This window comes from Haliotis asinina, chromosome 4 (assembly GCF_037392515.1).
Source record: "Haliotis asinina isolate JCU_RB_2024 chromosome 4, JCU_Hal_asi_v2, whole genome shotgun sequence".
NCBI classification, from domain to species: domain Eukaryota; kingdom Metazoa; phylum Mollusca; class Gastropoda; order Lepetellida; family Haliotidae; genus Haliotis; species Haliotis asinina.
The window spans coordinates 77,683,093-77,699,471 of record NC_090283.1 but is presented as its reverse complement, the minus strand read 5'-3'; the positions used below and the strand labels follow the sequence as shown (position 1 = coordinate 77,699,471).

General features: G+C 39.6%; 2 protein-coding genes across 2 annotated transcripts; both read right to left on the bottom strand.

Annotated features, from left to right (window-relative positions):
- Nucleotides 1-865: 865 nt before the first annotated feature.
- LOC137281158 (serine-enriched protein-like) lies at nucleotides 866-3,290 on the bottom strand. Its single transcript, XM_067812284.1, has 4 exons — nucleotides 3,148-3,290; nucleotides 2,480-2,682; nucleotides 2,254-2,371; nucleotides 866-908 (listed from the first exon to the last, which is right to left on the bottom strand). Exons 1-4 carry the CDS (start codon nucleotides 3,288-3,290, stop codon nucleotides 866-868), a joined length of 507 nt encoding a protein of 168 aa, XP_067668385.1.
- An 11,151-nt stretch (nucleotides 3,291-14,441) lies between these two features.
- LOC137282105 (serine-enriched protein-like) lies at nucleotides 14,442-16,166 on the bottom strand. The gene is made up of 4 exons (XM_067813835.1): nucleotides 16,036-16,166; nucleotides 15,300-15,502; nucleotides 14,949-15,106; nucleotides 14,442-14,564 (listed from the first exon to the last, which is right to left on the bottom strand). The coding sequence occupies exons 1-4, from the start codon at nucleotides 16,122-16,124 to the stop codon at nucleotides 14,442-14,444; spliced, it is 573 nt and encodes a 190-aa protein (XP_067669936.1). The 5' UTR covers nucleotides 16,125-16,166.
- Between the last annotated feature and the right edge of the window lie 213 nt (nucleotides 16,167-16,379).

Below are 16,379 nucleotides of genomic sequence, written 5' to 3'. Positions count from 1 at the left end.
TAGTAGTAGTAGCAGCAGCAGCAGCAGTAGTAGTAGCAGTAGCAGCAGCAGCAGTAGTAGTAGTAGTAGCAGCAGCAGCAGCAGTTGTAGTAGTAGTGGTAGCAGCAGCAGCAGCAGCAGTAGTATTAGTAGCAGCAGCAGCAGCAGTAGTAGTAGCAGTAGCAGCAGCAGCAGTAGCAGTAGTAGTAGTAGCAGCAGCAGCAGCAGTAGTAGTAGTAGCAGCAGCAGCAGCAGTAGTAGTGGTAGTAGTAGTAGCAGCAGCAGCAGTAGCAGTAGTAGTAGTAGCAGCAGCAGCAGCAGTAGTAGTAGTAGCAGTAGCAGCAGCAGCAGCAGTAGTAGTAGTGGTAGTAGTAGTAGCAGCAGCAGCAGCAGCATTAGCATTGGTAGTAACAGCAGTAGTATTTATCGCAGCGGCAGCAGCAGTAGTAGTAGTAGCAGCAGCAGCAGCAGCAGTAGTAGTGGTAGTAGTAGTAGCAGCAGCAGCAGCATTAGCATTGGTAGTAACAGCAGTAGTATTTATCGCAGCGGCAGCAGCAGTAGTAGTAGTAGCAGCAGCAGCAGCAGCAGTAGTAGTGGTAGTAGTAGTAGCAGCAGCGGCAGCAGCAGTAGTAGTAGAACGTTCATCTCCGCACATACAAAAACAAACGAAAAATAGTTCAATGCAAAATAAACCACAACAGCTTCTGTTTAAAACTAAGACGGATTAATCGGGCTTATTTCTTTGGGAATTCATCAAAGAGCGACAACCACAAGTTCAACAAATATTCCATGGTCAAGCTACTCTACAGTGTTTAATATTATCGAAGAATATTCTTGCAGCTTCAACATTGAAGTTCTTTCACAACTTAAGAAGTTCAAATACCCTTTAAGAAAATGTTGCTTGATCAAAGTTGAAAATTTTGAGGCATCTGTGGACATATGAGAATGTATCATGGTAGGCGAGTAAATGATTTCCGCATTTACCAGGTGAACAGCTGACTTGCACTGGCATTGGACTCAGACTCGTCCCACCACTGGGGAGGGGCGGTGTGTCCGCCTAATGGTTAGTACGTTCGCATGTCACGCCGAACACCCGGTTTGGATTCCCCACGTGGGTATGTGTGAAGCCAGTTTCTAGTGTTCCCGCCGTATTACATTACTCAGTCTGTGATAGTGCGGCATAAAACTAAACGCACCCACTCATTCTCGGAAATGATATACGTGAATACGAGCGATGACCTCATGTTCATGGTACAGTCGGAATTGTCATATAGACTATGTGTCATAAAAGAGCTGTGTGCTATTTATCAGTTGTTTTGGGTAAGAGTACAAGTGGCTTGTGCCTGTATTATGTTGCTGTAATTGATGTGAACAGTTGACAGTGAGTCAAGGTTTGAAACATTAGGGGTTAAGGTTTTAAGGTTAGATTGAAACTTTCTTTCCTGTGACGAAATTTATGTGAGTATGTGTGTTCTCGCCCGTATCAGTCTTAGCTGATGCCCTCCCTATTCCCCACTGCTAGCATAACTGAGTAACTCTACACGGTTACACTATCATGACTCTGCGAAGAGCATTGTTAGTTGTAGGTTGACGTTGATGCAGGTCAACAAGTCCCATACCTTTATATCCTAGTGTAAATATTAATCAAAGTGGTGTAAACGGTAAGAATACTTGGATAACAGAGAACACAAAAGAACATAATTCGAATGCCATTTATTTCGCTATCATATGTATGAATATAGTCAACGTGATAGTGACACGTCTCTAAATATAAGGAATACAAGGTCATAAGATTGCATGAATGGAATCTCCATGAGTTGGCCCTGTGAGTAGGTCCAGTAAGGTGATTGTAATCTCTGTTCTGGTCAGAGGACCTTGCAGATATTGCAGCTTTTTGAACGTCAACTGCATAGTATACCATCCATGTTCTATCTTCATCTGAACTTGGGACACGACGTATAGATGGCTGTGCCAGCTTTGGGTGCATTCACACCTTCTGTGGGAGCTGTCGTTAAGGCATGTCTATTCAGATCATTGTCACCACTTCGGTGCGTCGACCGCGGACTGTGCTTAGCCTTTAGTCTTGTACACTTAGGTTACGACGTAGCTTTCATGGTAACTGTAAAAGACAAAATCAAATCAAAATATTGATATTGACACGTTTGATAATAATGTTTATACTAAATGTCGATGTTTCAAGGTTTAGAGTCATTAAAATATGGTTAAAGATATACCTTGGCTAGCAGCTTTGAAGCAGGTACTTCGTTAACATACTGTCTGGCTGTTTCTCCAAACATTTTCCTCTGACTATGGCCTTGACATCTGTCTATGAAGTCCCTGCAAGCATTGCGGAGATCAGGAAATTGAAACTCCTCTGATGCGCAAAGAAGGCCTGAAATACAATGTGGACGTGGGTTAAACTTGCAGCTTTATGATGTATCTTCATGGTGTAATTATGACGTTCTGTTTCCCATTGACATTCAAATTATTAAGAACCTACCGACAACATGGTTGATGTCGACCTTAACCTTGCCTGAATGGACGAAGGTGATGAACCTTCTGAAAGTCTCCGCCTCGTAGTCAGGGACGTGGATGACGAGTGTGTTTGGGTTGGGAGAGGGTTTCTGTTTCTTGAATCTCTTCTTAGTCGTCTTTGCCAGTTCAGACTGTCTTTGATGGTACAGGACCAGTTGATATAAAGACCTGGAATAGTTGTGTATACAGTATTGGACTTGTATATTTTCTTAATTATTTAACAGATTAAACGAATCACAACTGAAGATGAAGAAGAGTTCTTATCTTTGCCGTCAAACCATGTCCTCATGAGCTTGATGTCTGTTAGATGTACATAATATTTTAGACCCGTGAAGGTCCCGGGGTAGAATATACCTTCAGCAACCAATGCTTGCCATAAAAGGCGACTATGCTTGTCGTATGAGGCGACTAACGGGATCGGGGGGTCAGGCTCGCTGACTTGGTTGACACATGTCATCGGTTCCCAATTGCGCAGATCACTGCTCATGTTGTTGGTCACTGGATTGCCTGGTCCAGACTCGATTATTTACAGACCACCGCCATAAAGCTGGAATATTGTTGATTGCGGCGTAAGACTAAACTCGCTCGCTTACTCGCTCACGTAATATTTTACATAACGGCTTTCTACTTTACCTGCTACGAGTTGCTAGAATGGCCTTGACCCCATAAACCGGAACTTGATCTTTGCCAACGAGGAAAGTGATATCGCACAACTCGGGCATACTGAGAATGAAAGCGAGGCTATCCTGAAGACCGGCAGTGTTTCTGAAGATCATCACATGGCTGTGAGCTGAGAGATTTGAACGGTGAGATGGGGTGGGGCTTGACTCTAAATTGGAAGAGTCACTGGATTCATAACCCGACGATGATTCTCCTGGAAACAGACACAGTACAGAGATCAAGTGAGAGTGGAAACAAAATACACAATTGTAGCAGAAATCCGTAAATATCCAAGATCTCTGGGAACATCCAGCAAAGTGAACGTTGTAAAATACTCCAAACTAATCATAGTATTGGCAGTTTAATCCTCCTGCCCTGATCAGGGACCTTAATTACCGAATGAATTAACATTTAAAGAAATGTGCATGCATCAGCTCTTCAAAGAATAACCAATGAAAATTAATGTTTAATATATAATATATGATGGCAACAAAGCGCTTTCCATGATTGTGAAAATTGTTTGTTAACTGTTCATTGTCCACTGGATAATGTAAAATTACAGCAGTGTTAATTAGGGGATGAATTAGGGGATGTGTCAACTTGACACATGTAAAAATCATTCCAATGCGAAACATCGCAACGTGAAACACTGCAAGAAAACCCTGTAGGCTGAATTCACAGCCGTTTTTTTGTGTTTTGACTGAAATAAATGACAAAACATTATCTGCGACATTGGCTGACATAACTTCAATTACGTTGTAAATCAGAATTCGGATATCAGAAGATATATACTCAAGACGCCTCCATAATATGGAACAACTCCGTCTGACGACCTGTGCATTATCCAGCCTCAACAACTCGATACAAGGTCTTCATAACTGACCTTTCGGCGAGTTGTGGTACAAATTGCAAATCTGATATGATTAGTATAATGGTAGCTACAGACTCTTTAGGACTGGTTTTCTAAGTGATAAATTACCTTCTAAATGAATATTGTCTGGGGTCATCAGCAAAACAAACTCATGATCTCAAGTAGACATCATGGATAAATTCTGTTTTCTGCTTTATCTGAAGCTAAATAATTTATCTTTTCTCTGTGGTATGAACTGTTTAAGTTATTATCAGTTCAATCAGGAATTCATATGTAGTAACAACTCACCTCCACTTTCACTGTCTAGGAAATCATTATCCACCAGAACAAGACACGAACTATTCCTGTCCATCTTTTGATGACCTCCGAATACAACTTGAACTTTAGAGAAATTTATATCACGATCGGTTCGTCCGTTTGTAGCTTGACTGCTAGTACCATATTCACCTTTCTTATAAATACTTCGGTCCGACTTGACCACGTGACCTAGAGTAGTCTCGGTTCCGCCATGTTGTTTTTACAAGCGGTAACTTGCTTCAGGGTGTGTATTTATATAGTAATCACTTGGGACATATTTCACCGATTAGAATGAAGTAATTAATTCTACTAATTACTAGTTAACGGCTATTCAGTCAGCTGTTATAATACATGGCTTTACAGAGTAACTATGAGACTATTCTAAATCCGATTCAATAGTAATACATAACGTAACTGTAACCCGTATCCACCGTTAACAATACAAGCTTTTCTTTAGTACGTCAGGGCATGCACATGTTTGAGTTATTGTGAGGCACACGTTGTACATGCTGCAGGCATGGCAGTGTCTGTTTCTTCCTAATTGTTTGAAACTAATCAAATCATGTTTTAATCCAAGGGCAGGATATTGTAATACATTATGGCTATTTGTTAATTGTAGTGAAATGAGAATTTGTTGAGAGACAAGGTCACAAACTCTCCAAACCGTACCTTGTCAGGTCTTTGAATGGCACTTAGAAGCGATACACATAAGAGGATGTTACAGACGTAAACTTCGTTTTTGTGAGGAAAACAACGTTTCGAAGTACTTGCTTATTCCTTCATCGACATCTAGTTTTTATCATATATCACCATCAGACTTAGATTGAATTCTAGGCGCTTCCTTGTCCTATTCACTTGTAGTATGTAGTGGACAGGCATCCTGAACACGTGAACGCATAATATTATTGTTTTGTTACAATTTTTAAAAAAAAATCAATTACTTCTTGTGAAAGTGGTATGTGATGCATATGAATTTTCACTTTCATGAAAATAATTCAAAATCGACCATCCTCGTAAAACCGTGTGATTCAGCTAATGTAAATGATCTAGAAATCTTCCAATCAATGGTATCGATATTTTACTGATTAGACTGTGGTAGGTGTTATCCTTATCTCGACAACCAGCTGATCCATAGGTTGAAATGTTCCGTGTAAGATTTGAAGGAAAACACGCAAACTCAATTAGGAGAAAGAAACGGAGACAAGAGTTAACTTTTTTCTTTTAAAACTAACACGTGGAACCTACAGCACGGTGAAATCTCATCATAGCGTATTTCATGGTTTCGCATTGATTAATATGGTATAATATCCTAACTGGATCTGTAAACAATGACAATTTTTCGGATACTTTCCAAAACCAACATAATCAAGGAGGTAAAGAAACAATATTGCCCATGTTCTTTCCCTTTTTCATATAAGAAGGTTATAACAATTTCTCTTAGCAGAAGAGATCAAAGAAAGAGAAATCTGACAATAACTACTATCTTGGTACTTACAATTGTTGTTACTGTGAATCGCTCGTACACACCACACACCACGTCTGTCTGTGTATTACCACTCTCGTGTAATGGTCTTCTGAAAATACTTCAGATGTGTGAGAGGTTGCACATGCAACTGATTATCTAACAATTACTTGTTCATATATATCTTCAGTCAACTGGTTTCAACGTTGTAGAGCCTTAGCCTTATCTTGTGTGCACACCCACTGGTTTCTAATGGAGACGCTGATGACGACGGCAACAACAAGCCAGTCTGGATTCAGCCAAAGTACAAGCTAGTCTAGTTTCAGCCTAAGTCATCTGAGACAGTGTGTGATGTTTAGGTGTATCAGCTTCTGATCTGCTCACTGTTTTAGCATGCTTAAAGTCAATTATCCTCCTTACGCTTAAATCTTGGCTTGTCAGTACACTCACTTTTGTGACACAAACAACATACAATAGACTCCACTATACATCACCTAACTGACCAGTGGCCATTATGTGATAAATGAACAAGCTACAGTTAAAGCGTGGAGGATTATTGGAATGATTTGTATGGAATAATTCTTTACAACATCACACTTTCAAAAAACGTGCAATACATTTTTTTTTCAATTTAGACCGCCGCATCGTGGCGTGTATACTAAACAGTTCCTTGAATAGTACAAGAGGAGCCGAGTGATCTGTCATAGAACTACATCCCATAAAATGCACCTTAAAACAACACATGGTCCATATTAACTACATCCTCTCATCGGCACCCGGACTTGCAAAACAAATACATATCCTTAATTCCTTTGCCACTCATTAACATACATCTTTGACGCCCAAATTTCAACTTCAGTTTGATTGCGGTGAACAATGTAACGTCTTAAATCATCAAGCTAAATATGATTACAACCAAATATTAATGTACCATTTGGTTGTAGTCACATCTACACTGTACCTGTGCGACCTCATATCGTCTTTGACGAAACCAACCCACACTCTGGATTTGCCTTTTGGACGCTGAGTGTGAAACTTGCTGAGCTTCACTTACGACATTGCAAAACAGAGTAAATGGGTTTTTTAGATTGTACATTTTAATGCCGTTTGATAAACATTCACAAGATCTACTGCGCTTGGTGAAACTGGGTTGTTTTACGCGAATATATTGTAACTTTTCTCAATATGTACGAATTACTAGACGAAACGTTGACTGGGACAAGATTACATTACATTACACAAGCCATTTCGTGCTTTGACGTTTAACATTTATTCATGAGGATTAATCGATAATAGTATCCAATTTAGCAAAATAAACCATTTAAACCATTTATTTATAGCTGATAACACTTTTAATCCGTGTCCTGTCAGCTGAAGAATTACGTCGTTTGGTAACCTTATGCTTGCGATTCTGTTTTCGAATTAGTTTTATTTCATATTTCTGTTGTCATCTATGGTTTATCTCTGTTTCTAATCGCAACGGTCTCATCTGAACTAAACCCATCACAAGTATCTAATAAAATCGGTAAACGTGTTTACTAAAGAATCGATGTTGGTTATTTGCAAAAATTTCTTTCCAACTAACTTCATCAAAATAAGAGAATTACCCTGTCTAAGTCTAATGATGAACAGTTGTATATCTTTCTCTTAAACTGTGATATTAGGTGAGTGAGTCATGTCTGAAGAATTTTGCTGAAATATTGTGTGAATGTTTCAACTTTGTGAAATGCAACCATGAGCACGCATGGGGTCATTTGTGTTATTTGAGACATGTGGAAACTGACAAATATGTTGTAATATTTTATCATTACATTGAGTAATGGGATCACCTACTTCATCGTGTGATGACTTCCACCACCTAAGTCACGCAGAGCAAAGTCAAGGATGTCGGAGAACATACTGTATAATGCCCAAGAAAAACACGCCTGTCAGATTAGGTTCACGAATAAATTCGCCAGCCGGTCATGGTAATCACATAATAATATTGATACACCGTCTCTTTGAAATACACAGCTTACACTGTCACCTGATCGAGATAATTACATGATAATATTGATACATGGTTTCTTTGAAATACGAAAACGTCCCAGCAGGAGTTCAGGTCCACGCAAACACACAAGTAGTCACCAGTTCCTTCATACAGTCAACACGATGTACACCGAAATCATTCATCACATAAACCGACATACGTCATTTACTGTCACATAGTGTAAGCTTACAATTACACACTCTTCATTCTATCCCAACTTGACACACAGACTAAAACATGCATTGTACAAAAACATATACTTCATAAACACAAACATGCTCAATACACGAAATGAACGTAATGCACTATAGTTTCATCATCAAACATGCATAGCACATTAAATTGTATCATACGCTCAAAACGTCAGAATACACTCAAAGATAGGAACATGGTATTATATAGACAGTGTTACAGCCAACGATTTTGAAGGACGATGAGGCCTAGGGAGAGTTGATTTGTTTGTAGTGTGCAATACATTAAGCATGATACGTTTTAGAGATTTGAGGGAGTCGACCCACTTCTCTTACAGCACCTGCTAACATGGTCAAGCCCTGCTAACATGGGGAACTGCCTGTGACGTTGACGCACATGCCTCCCTCTCATGTCCCAGACATGTTCAGTGTGTTAAAGGAAAGTCACAATAATACCACTGGTCTCCGTAACTGATCTGCAGCAATATTCTCTATATTGAATGAATGAATTAAATTCAGTTTTACGCCACCCTCAGCAATATTCCAGCTATGTGTCGGCGGTCAGCTTAAAAGGTTTGAGGTTCACATTGGCTTGATGCTCCTTTTTCCATCAGCACAAACGACATTTAAGGACTGAAGCTCATCTTACGGTGTGACTCGTGCTGATTACAATTGTGTACGTCACTGACGTGTGATGGAACTATGGCGATTTGTAAAGACCAACACGTACGTGGCCACTGGCATTTCTAAGAGTGGCACGGGGACGATTCCCAATCTTCTGACCCACAACTCGTTTTGAAGTAGTCTGGTTTACGAGCCGCATTTGGGTTCCCGGTTGAACCTGGCTTCGGATCAATCGACTCTATGGTCTTTTATTTGAACTGGCAAATGATGTGGTCGATTGGCAACATGTAGGGTTATTGATACCTGTTCGAGCATTCCCAAAATGTGACATATTTTATGTGCATGTAACCTCTTGCTAGTTTCCACAATGCCAAAGAGCGGCCGAATGTTTCAAATGTCTTATTGCTAGCTCATATATACCGAATAAAATCAAGTTAATGACAATTGTATGAAAGCAGAATCAATACGACCGTCAGATAAATTGGTTCAGAGATTAATCGAACTTCCGTAAAGTGACAAAAATCCTGAAAGCCTTATTGAGCATATGTGAAGCACTACAGCATGTGACACACGCACAAAAACTATGGGATGTATTTTGGTGGTACGTTTCACAGACACTAAGGTTCTGTTACAGTATATTAGGGGCGTCAACAGGTATATGTCTGATGTCAATTTCCTTATAGCAGATATGGTATAACAAACAAAACCCAAAGAAGAACTCACACAAAAAAACGAATTATACACTCCACAACTGACCTGTGATGAACCATTGCATACCAAAGGGAGGATTAAGTTACCATCACCAATCTAGTCTAATCCTGTTACACGAAGTTTACAATGCTAAACAAACACTCGTGTGCATTAGAGCTTGACTTTACAAGACAACACTTTTCCTTCTGCCATGGACTCCTAACATGAGGTCCTTCTAATCCTGTAATTAAGGGATAATATTGATATATGGTCTCTCTGAAAACTCATAGTCACCACTGAATAAACACCTCCTCGGCACAGAAACAGTAGATCGAAGTATTCGCCAAAGAAAGATCTGTTGCACAAAGCTTGACAAAATGTGATATTTCAACGGAGTTGCGGTGTCCCTGTTTTCCACTGTAGTTTCCATGCAATTTGATCTCTACATACGATTCGTGTTACCAGTACGACTTTCTAGGGTACCTAATGACATGTATGTAATGTGAGAGTTACACAATGTCTACTTTTCAGCTGTATTCCAGATATTCCGCGGTAGGGGAATCACACACGTACGCCTCATGTTGCATTTATATGAGGAATCGTATCTGTGTCATCGGCATAACGAACAACTGCCTTTAGTCGATGTATGCTTACACCGACAATGAATGAATCGTCAGCATTACTAGTAGTAGTTGTTGTGGCAGTAACTGCAGCCGCAGCAGCAGCAACATCAGCATCATCAGCAGCAGCAGCAACAGCAGCAGTAGTAGTAGTAGTAATAGCAGTAGTAGTAGTAGTAGTAGTAGCACCAGTAGTAGTAGTAGTAGTAGTAGTAATTGTCTCATTCATTTTGAATTATGTGGTAGGCATCTCCAGGTTTCTACATAAGAACACACGACTTCCAGACGTCTATGCATTAATGACGCCAGTACTCACTTGTGACAAACTCCATGGTTTATTGCTACTGTGGCCGTGTGTCCCCAGGACCCTTTGTTACCTTTATACACCTCGACATTGTTTTTTGGAAATTATGCATATATATAAGCTAAATATGAATTTATATAAAATGGATACACTCATATAAGTTATTATGACAGACGGTAAAAAAGACAGATTTAATGCAGATGTAAACAATCACCCATACTTTACATGCTGTAGGTATGTCACTATTTATTAGCTCGGTCTTGCGGTGACGTAATCTTTATGTTCAAAAGTGTTCAGTATTTCTATTTGTTTACAGCGTCAAGCATCATGATGTAAATAACTGCCCTGATAAACGTTAATCTTCAATATGATACGTACTGGGAAACAAACTCTGATTTATGATTTAAATTTATTGATACATGAGACCTGAATCTGATTACTTGTTCACGCCGGAGCATTTCAACTAAAGACTCACCAACATACCAGAATAAACAGAACCAGCTCTATGAATCTTATACGCCAACAAAACCATATCCAACTATAATGAAGCATTTCTGTGAATCCATTGTTATGTAAACACCGTCAAAAATCCATAACAAAATACTTAAAGTCTTTGACGGGCATTTAGAAGTGAAATGCATAAGAATGAAGATTTTATGGATATCACCTGATGAAGGAGTAAGCATTAACTCCGAAACGTTGTGTTCTCATAAAAAGAAGTTGATATCCATAAAATCTTCATAAGAATACTTAAACATTCTAATAATGCAAAAACAGATCAAACGTTTTAAATTTCAAAGCCAGAACACTGGAACAGCGAGATCCTGACACTTTCTGACAAAAACATTCTTTAAATATCCTGAATGTGCGAAGCTTCCTTGTGTGGATATTCTTCCAAAGATTTTGCAACCGACGACGTTATCACCAATTCTGCTGAAGTAACCGTCCCGACTTCTCTACGAGTCGTAAGATTCTGAGACTAATATGACGAGAAGTCAAGGTGTTGGCGATGGTGCTTACGAATATATCTGGTCCTGTATGTAATGCGGTTTGTAACTGTCTGAGTGACTTATATTGCATGTCGTAGTTGTATTCAAGGAACACAGGATGTGGCGTGAAGACTGCAGTTATCTTCGTATCTCCGTGTTGACCAAGATGCGGATCGGTGAAATGGCGTTTCACGTAGACTTTACGACTTTCATACGACGCCGCAGAGTGCGTTTGTGTTTGGTTGTGCACGTTTAAATAATACCACACTACCAGTTTTGTCTCACTGTCGTTTCTCAATCAAACACAAAAACATCACTTAATGATAATATACTGACTCCGAGATGACCAGTTTGAACGCTGTGCAGGGCTACAAAATGTACTACATTTCAGCTTTTTGTGGAACATCCTGGCACCGACAGGGAAGATAACATAGAACACAGCCGCATAGGAATCATATTAATCCTTATTCTAATAACCCATGTATGAAAAGCTCGATGAAAAGAGATGAAAGGATACAGTCATATGGATAATATATAAGGACAGGAGAAACACCAGCAAATTGGACGTTTGCAGGGAAGATCAAAGCACGTAGTTTTCTGGTTGTAACATCCTCTGGTCACATGACCTGTTACACATCCACGTTTGGAGATGGATGCATACGTCACTTACAAGATATAGGATAGCTTCAAATGTTGTCTGTGGTCAAACTAAACTCGAGTCTATACTGGTCAGAACACAAGATTATCTAAGTGTCAGGAATTTTCTTCTACTCGATTTCATTACTAAAATCTATTAATAATCCTAAATGAAATGTAGTGTTTTGCTCTCGATACATTCGCCGATTTGACTACGTGACCCATAGTAGTCTTAGCTTCGCCATGTTGTGTTCACAAGCGTTAACTTGCTTCAGGGTCTGTGTTGATATAACCATCACTCCGTGTTAATTCCATTGATTAGAATGTAGTGAACAGTAATTAATCCTGCTAATTATTGTTACATAGTTTTTTATTCAGTTATCCATTCAGCTCTCATCCCTAATCTATTGTACAAACATCTCTTGTATACTTAGTTCCTAGTCTGGTGATCTACCTTCTGTTGTTGGTGATCTATAGCCTGTTTTTAAATTGTATTGTCGAGATAGTGATATTAGTTTTAACGTTCGACACTAGTTTTATTTCAAATTGTGATGTTCTAGTTGTTTTACTGTCCTTCGTCGACAGGTTTTTATAATATACATATAGTCTGTCTTCCACTTGCACTACGCTGTCATGGTTTGGGTGTTTTGAATCACACCCTGTGCTGGTGTGTTTCAGTACCTTTGTTTTTCGTTGTTTTGACAAGTTTCATTTCACTCAAACTCGGCGAATATCGAATCAGTTGCTTCACTGAATGTTCTAACAAGCCGTTTATTAAAGTGCTCATTAAGTACACAAAATGTTACATTTACCCCAGAGTATAAATGAACACACCAAGTTAAAGTTAATACGTGGCTGTCATACTTACTTTAGGGTGTTCAGTAACACGCATGTGGTGGATCTATGTTACGTAACATTGACGTAGTGTTTGATAAACGAAAATCTGAGTATGAAGATCTACTGAATGAAGTATTTCAGACAGAACCTACCTTTGAGTGTGATAATGGACATGAAAAAATGTCTCTAGTGAAGCATTTACAAGTGATGAATCGATGTATGGCATACTTATTGATAGCTTACGGAACTCGTATGCAATCACAGGAAAGAATTTGAAACTGTTTAACAAGTGTTACAGTCCCGGTAATATTCCGACTGCGTGAGTCGCGGAATATTCTATCACATTCCTGCATCCATTAAAGGTTTGTTACCAGTACCACACGCTGCCTACGACCAGCCTCTCACAAGTCGTTCACGCTGACGCCATTGTTGTCCGCAAAGTGGGGATGTGGTCATAAAATGTGTTTTATTCTAGTAGTGTATCATGTGACCAGTGTGTTCATCAATGTATTTAAATCGCTTTGCGTGATAAACTGTTATAATTACACTTCCATAAATGGAAATGTTTTGTTTTGTTTGGTTTTTTTTGTGTTGACAGTGAGTGATAAAACAATATGTTTTTCATTTCAAATTTACCCCCTTCCAGCTAGTGCCAACTGATTCCTCAAAATGTATCGGATACATAGTTGTGTACACATGTAACATCTAGTGCAGCACTGTACGACAATACACATTCATCATGTATTCTTCGACTAATTGTTGAGATGCTATGGAAATATAGACAACCGTTATCATGACTTAGTTCAGCACTGTACGACAATGCACATTCAACATGTATTCTTCGACCTAAGTGTTGAGATGCTGTGGAAACATAGGCAGCCGTTATTATGATTATACCGTGTTTTTGTCCTATTCACAGCGGATCACCATCATGAAGACGCATCATACAGATGGAATTAGTTGCAAGGTTTTCTGCTTTGTTTATCACTTTGTAAATTGGAAGTTATACAAATGCTATTTCGGTTTCATGGAATAAGAAACAGATTATAGATTTTTTTCTTCGTCAATGGTTGATACATTGCTTTTTGTTTAATCATTTTTCAGCAGTGGACATGGCTTCTTATATAATGCAGGGAAGATGTGTGCGATCAAGGAGAACATAACGACTTGTCATACATAACACGCCACTTTATACTGTAGCTTGATACACGTTACATATAACCTACGCTGTATGTCATCAATGTATCACGGCATGTTTGCGCTGCTAGATTTTCTCGTGTAACGACCAGCGATATTGCAGAAAGTACATTTTGTGGGCATGTTAAGGATAAAACATAAAACTCTATGGATGGCAAGGTCTCATTGCACAGAGCGAGGTTTCGATGTAGGTTCTTACAACACATAATATAAGAGTGTTAACTTGATAAGGATGTAAGAACGTAGATGGAAACGTCGTTCTATCCTGACTAATGTTAATCACGCACATACATTATGCTGACAAAAGCTGGACGCAATGCACACCAACAACACGTTTCACATTGTTTAATGTATTTCTTCATTGAAGCCAGTGTATCGACTCAACAGGAAATATATTATTAATCAGATAATACATTGCCCAGCAGAAGTGAGTATATACGTATTAATATTACTTGTGCCCATATTCTTGATAGGTCGTTCATCTGCCAGACGTCGATTGTAATTCAGAAATGAATTTAAATCAATGAGAGGATCCAGACAACGTATAAGAGTCTCGAACTTGGAGAAGCTTCCAGCACTGCACGGTGATGAGGGCAACAAAGGTGCTGCAGTGAGGTCCTGCGAAGATGCCCCAGACATCTGGCTTGGTAACGGGTTATTTGTGTTATTGGTTGACAATTCCTTTGGTCGGACGAGGCTTATTGCGCTACGTCATCCCCAAGACCTGTGCATAACGAAAGGATTTCCGCAACCCGTTTTGGTGCATTTACAGCAAGCATCTGTGTTGGGGGCCTTTAGTCCCGCTTACTTGGGTCATTTTCAATCTCGCAGGACTTGTTGTGTCACCTCCAATCTTCTGAGGCTGCTTGGCATATAGAATTGTGCTTATATGTCACTGCATGGTTTTCATGGCAACTGTAAAAGACGAGGACAGAGGATTGAAATATAGCAGGGGCATGTTATTGTTGAACATATAAGCTGTAAACAATGGTATGTCAACAGGTACAAATAGTATATACATACGTACCTCATCCAGGAGCTTTTGAGCGGGTATTTTGTGTAGATACAGTCTGGCTGTTGCTGCAAGTTTTTTTTTCTGTCCATGACCTTGACATCTGTCTATGAAGTCCTTGCAAGCAATGCGAAGATCCGGAAGTTGAAACTGCTCTGACGCGCAAAGAAGACCTGAAAGGCAAAGTAGAGTTAGATTTATCTTACAGTCCTCTGAGATCTCCTTTCTGCTTCAAGGTTTAGTTTCCCATTCGCATTCTATGTATACAATGTGGACGTGGGTTAAACTTGCAGCTTTATGATGTATCTTCATGGTGCAATTATGACGTTCTGTTTTCCATTGACATTCAAATTATTAAGAACCTACCGACAACATGGTTGATGTCGACCTTAACCTTGCCTGAATGGACGAAGGTGATGAACCTTCTGAAAGTCTCCGCCTCGTAGTCAGGGACGTGGATGACGAGCGTATTTGAGTAGGGAGAGGGCTTCTGTTTCTTGAATATCTTCTTTGCTGTTTTCGCCAGCTCCGACTGTTTTTGGTAATGCAGGATTAGCTGATATAAAGACCTGGAATAGTCGTACGTAGAATATCAGACTTCAATGTTTCATATGCTTGACTGTCTAAAATCTGTCCTAAAAATATTCAAGATGACGGAGAGATAATATTGGATGACAAGAGCTTGAAGAGATACGAAAAGAGGTGAATGAGTTTAGTTTTACGCCGAAATCAGCAATATTCCAGCTTTGTGGCGGTGGTCTGTAAATAATCGAGTCTGGACCAGACAATCCAGTGACCAACAACATGAGCATCGATCTGTGCAATTGGGAACCGATGACATGTGTCAACCGAGTCAGCGAGGCTGTACACCCGATCCCGTTAGTCGCCTCATACGACAAGCATAGTCGTATGGCAAGCATGGGTTTTAGGCCTATTCTACCCCGGGACCTGCACGGGTCACGAAAAGAGGACAAACCGAAGAAAAACAAGTGTTATTGCATGTTGTCATTAAAGTCAGTAAAGTGTAACCTTGAAATATATTGGAGTTTTAAATTTGTTTGTTTGCTTTTTACACTTCATAATAATACTCTTCCATTCTCACCTGCTACGAGTTGCTAGAATGGCCTTGACCCCATGAACCGGAACTCGATCTTCACCAACAAGGAATGTGACGTCACATAAGTCGGGCATGCTGAGAATAAAAGCAAGGCTGTCCTGAAGACCTGCGGTGCTTTTGAAGATCATCACATGGCCATGAGATGAGGAACGTAGAAGCGGAAGAGGTACTGGGCTTGAATCTCGTGATGCATTGGAAGAGTCACTGGACTCATAGCCAGACGATGATTCACCTTGGCACAAATACAATAAATTAATTAAGTATACTAAGTGTACACATGTACCAAATGTCATACTTGATATTACACTTTCTAAATAAAGCACATTCTA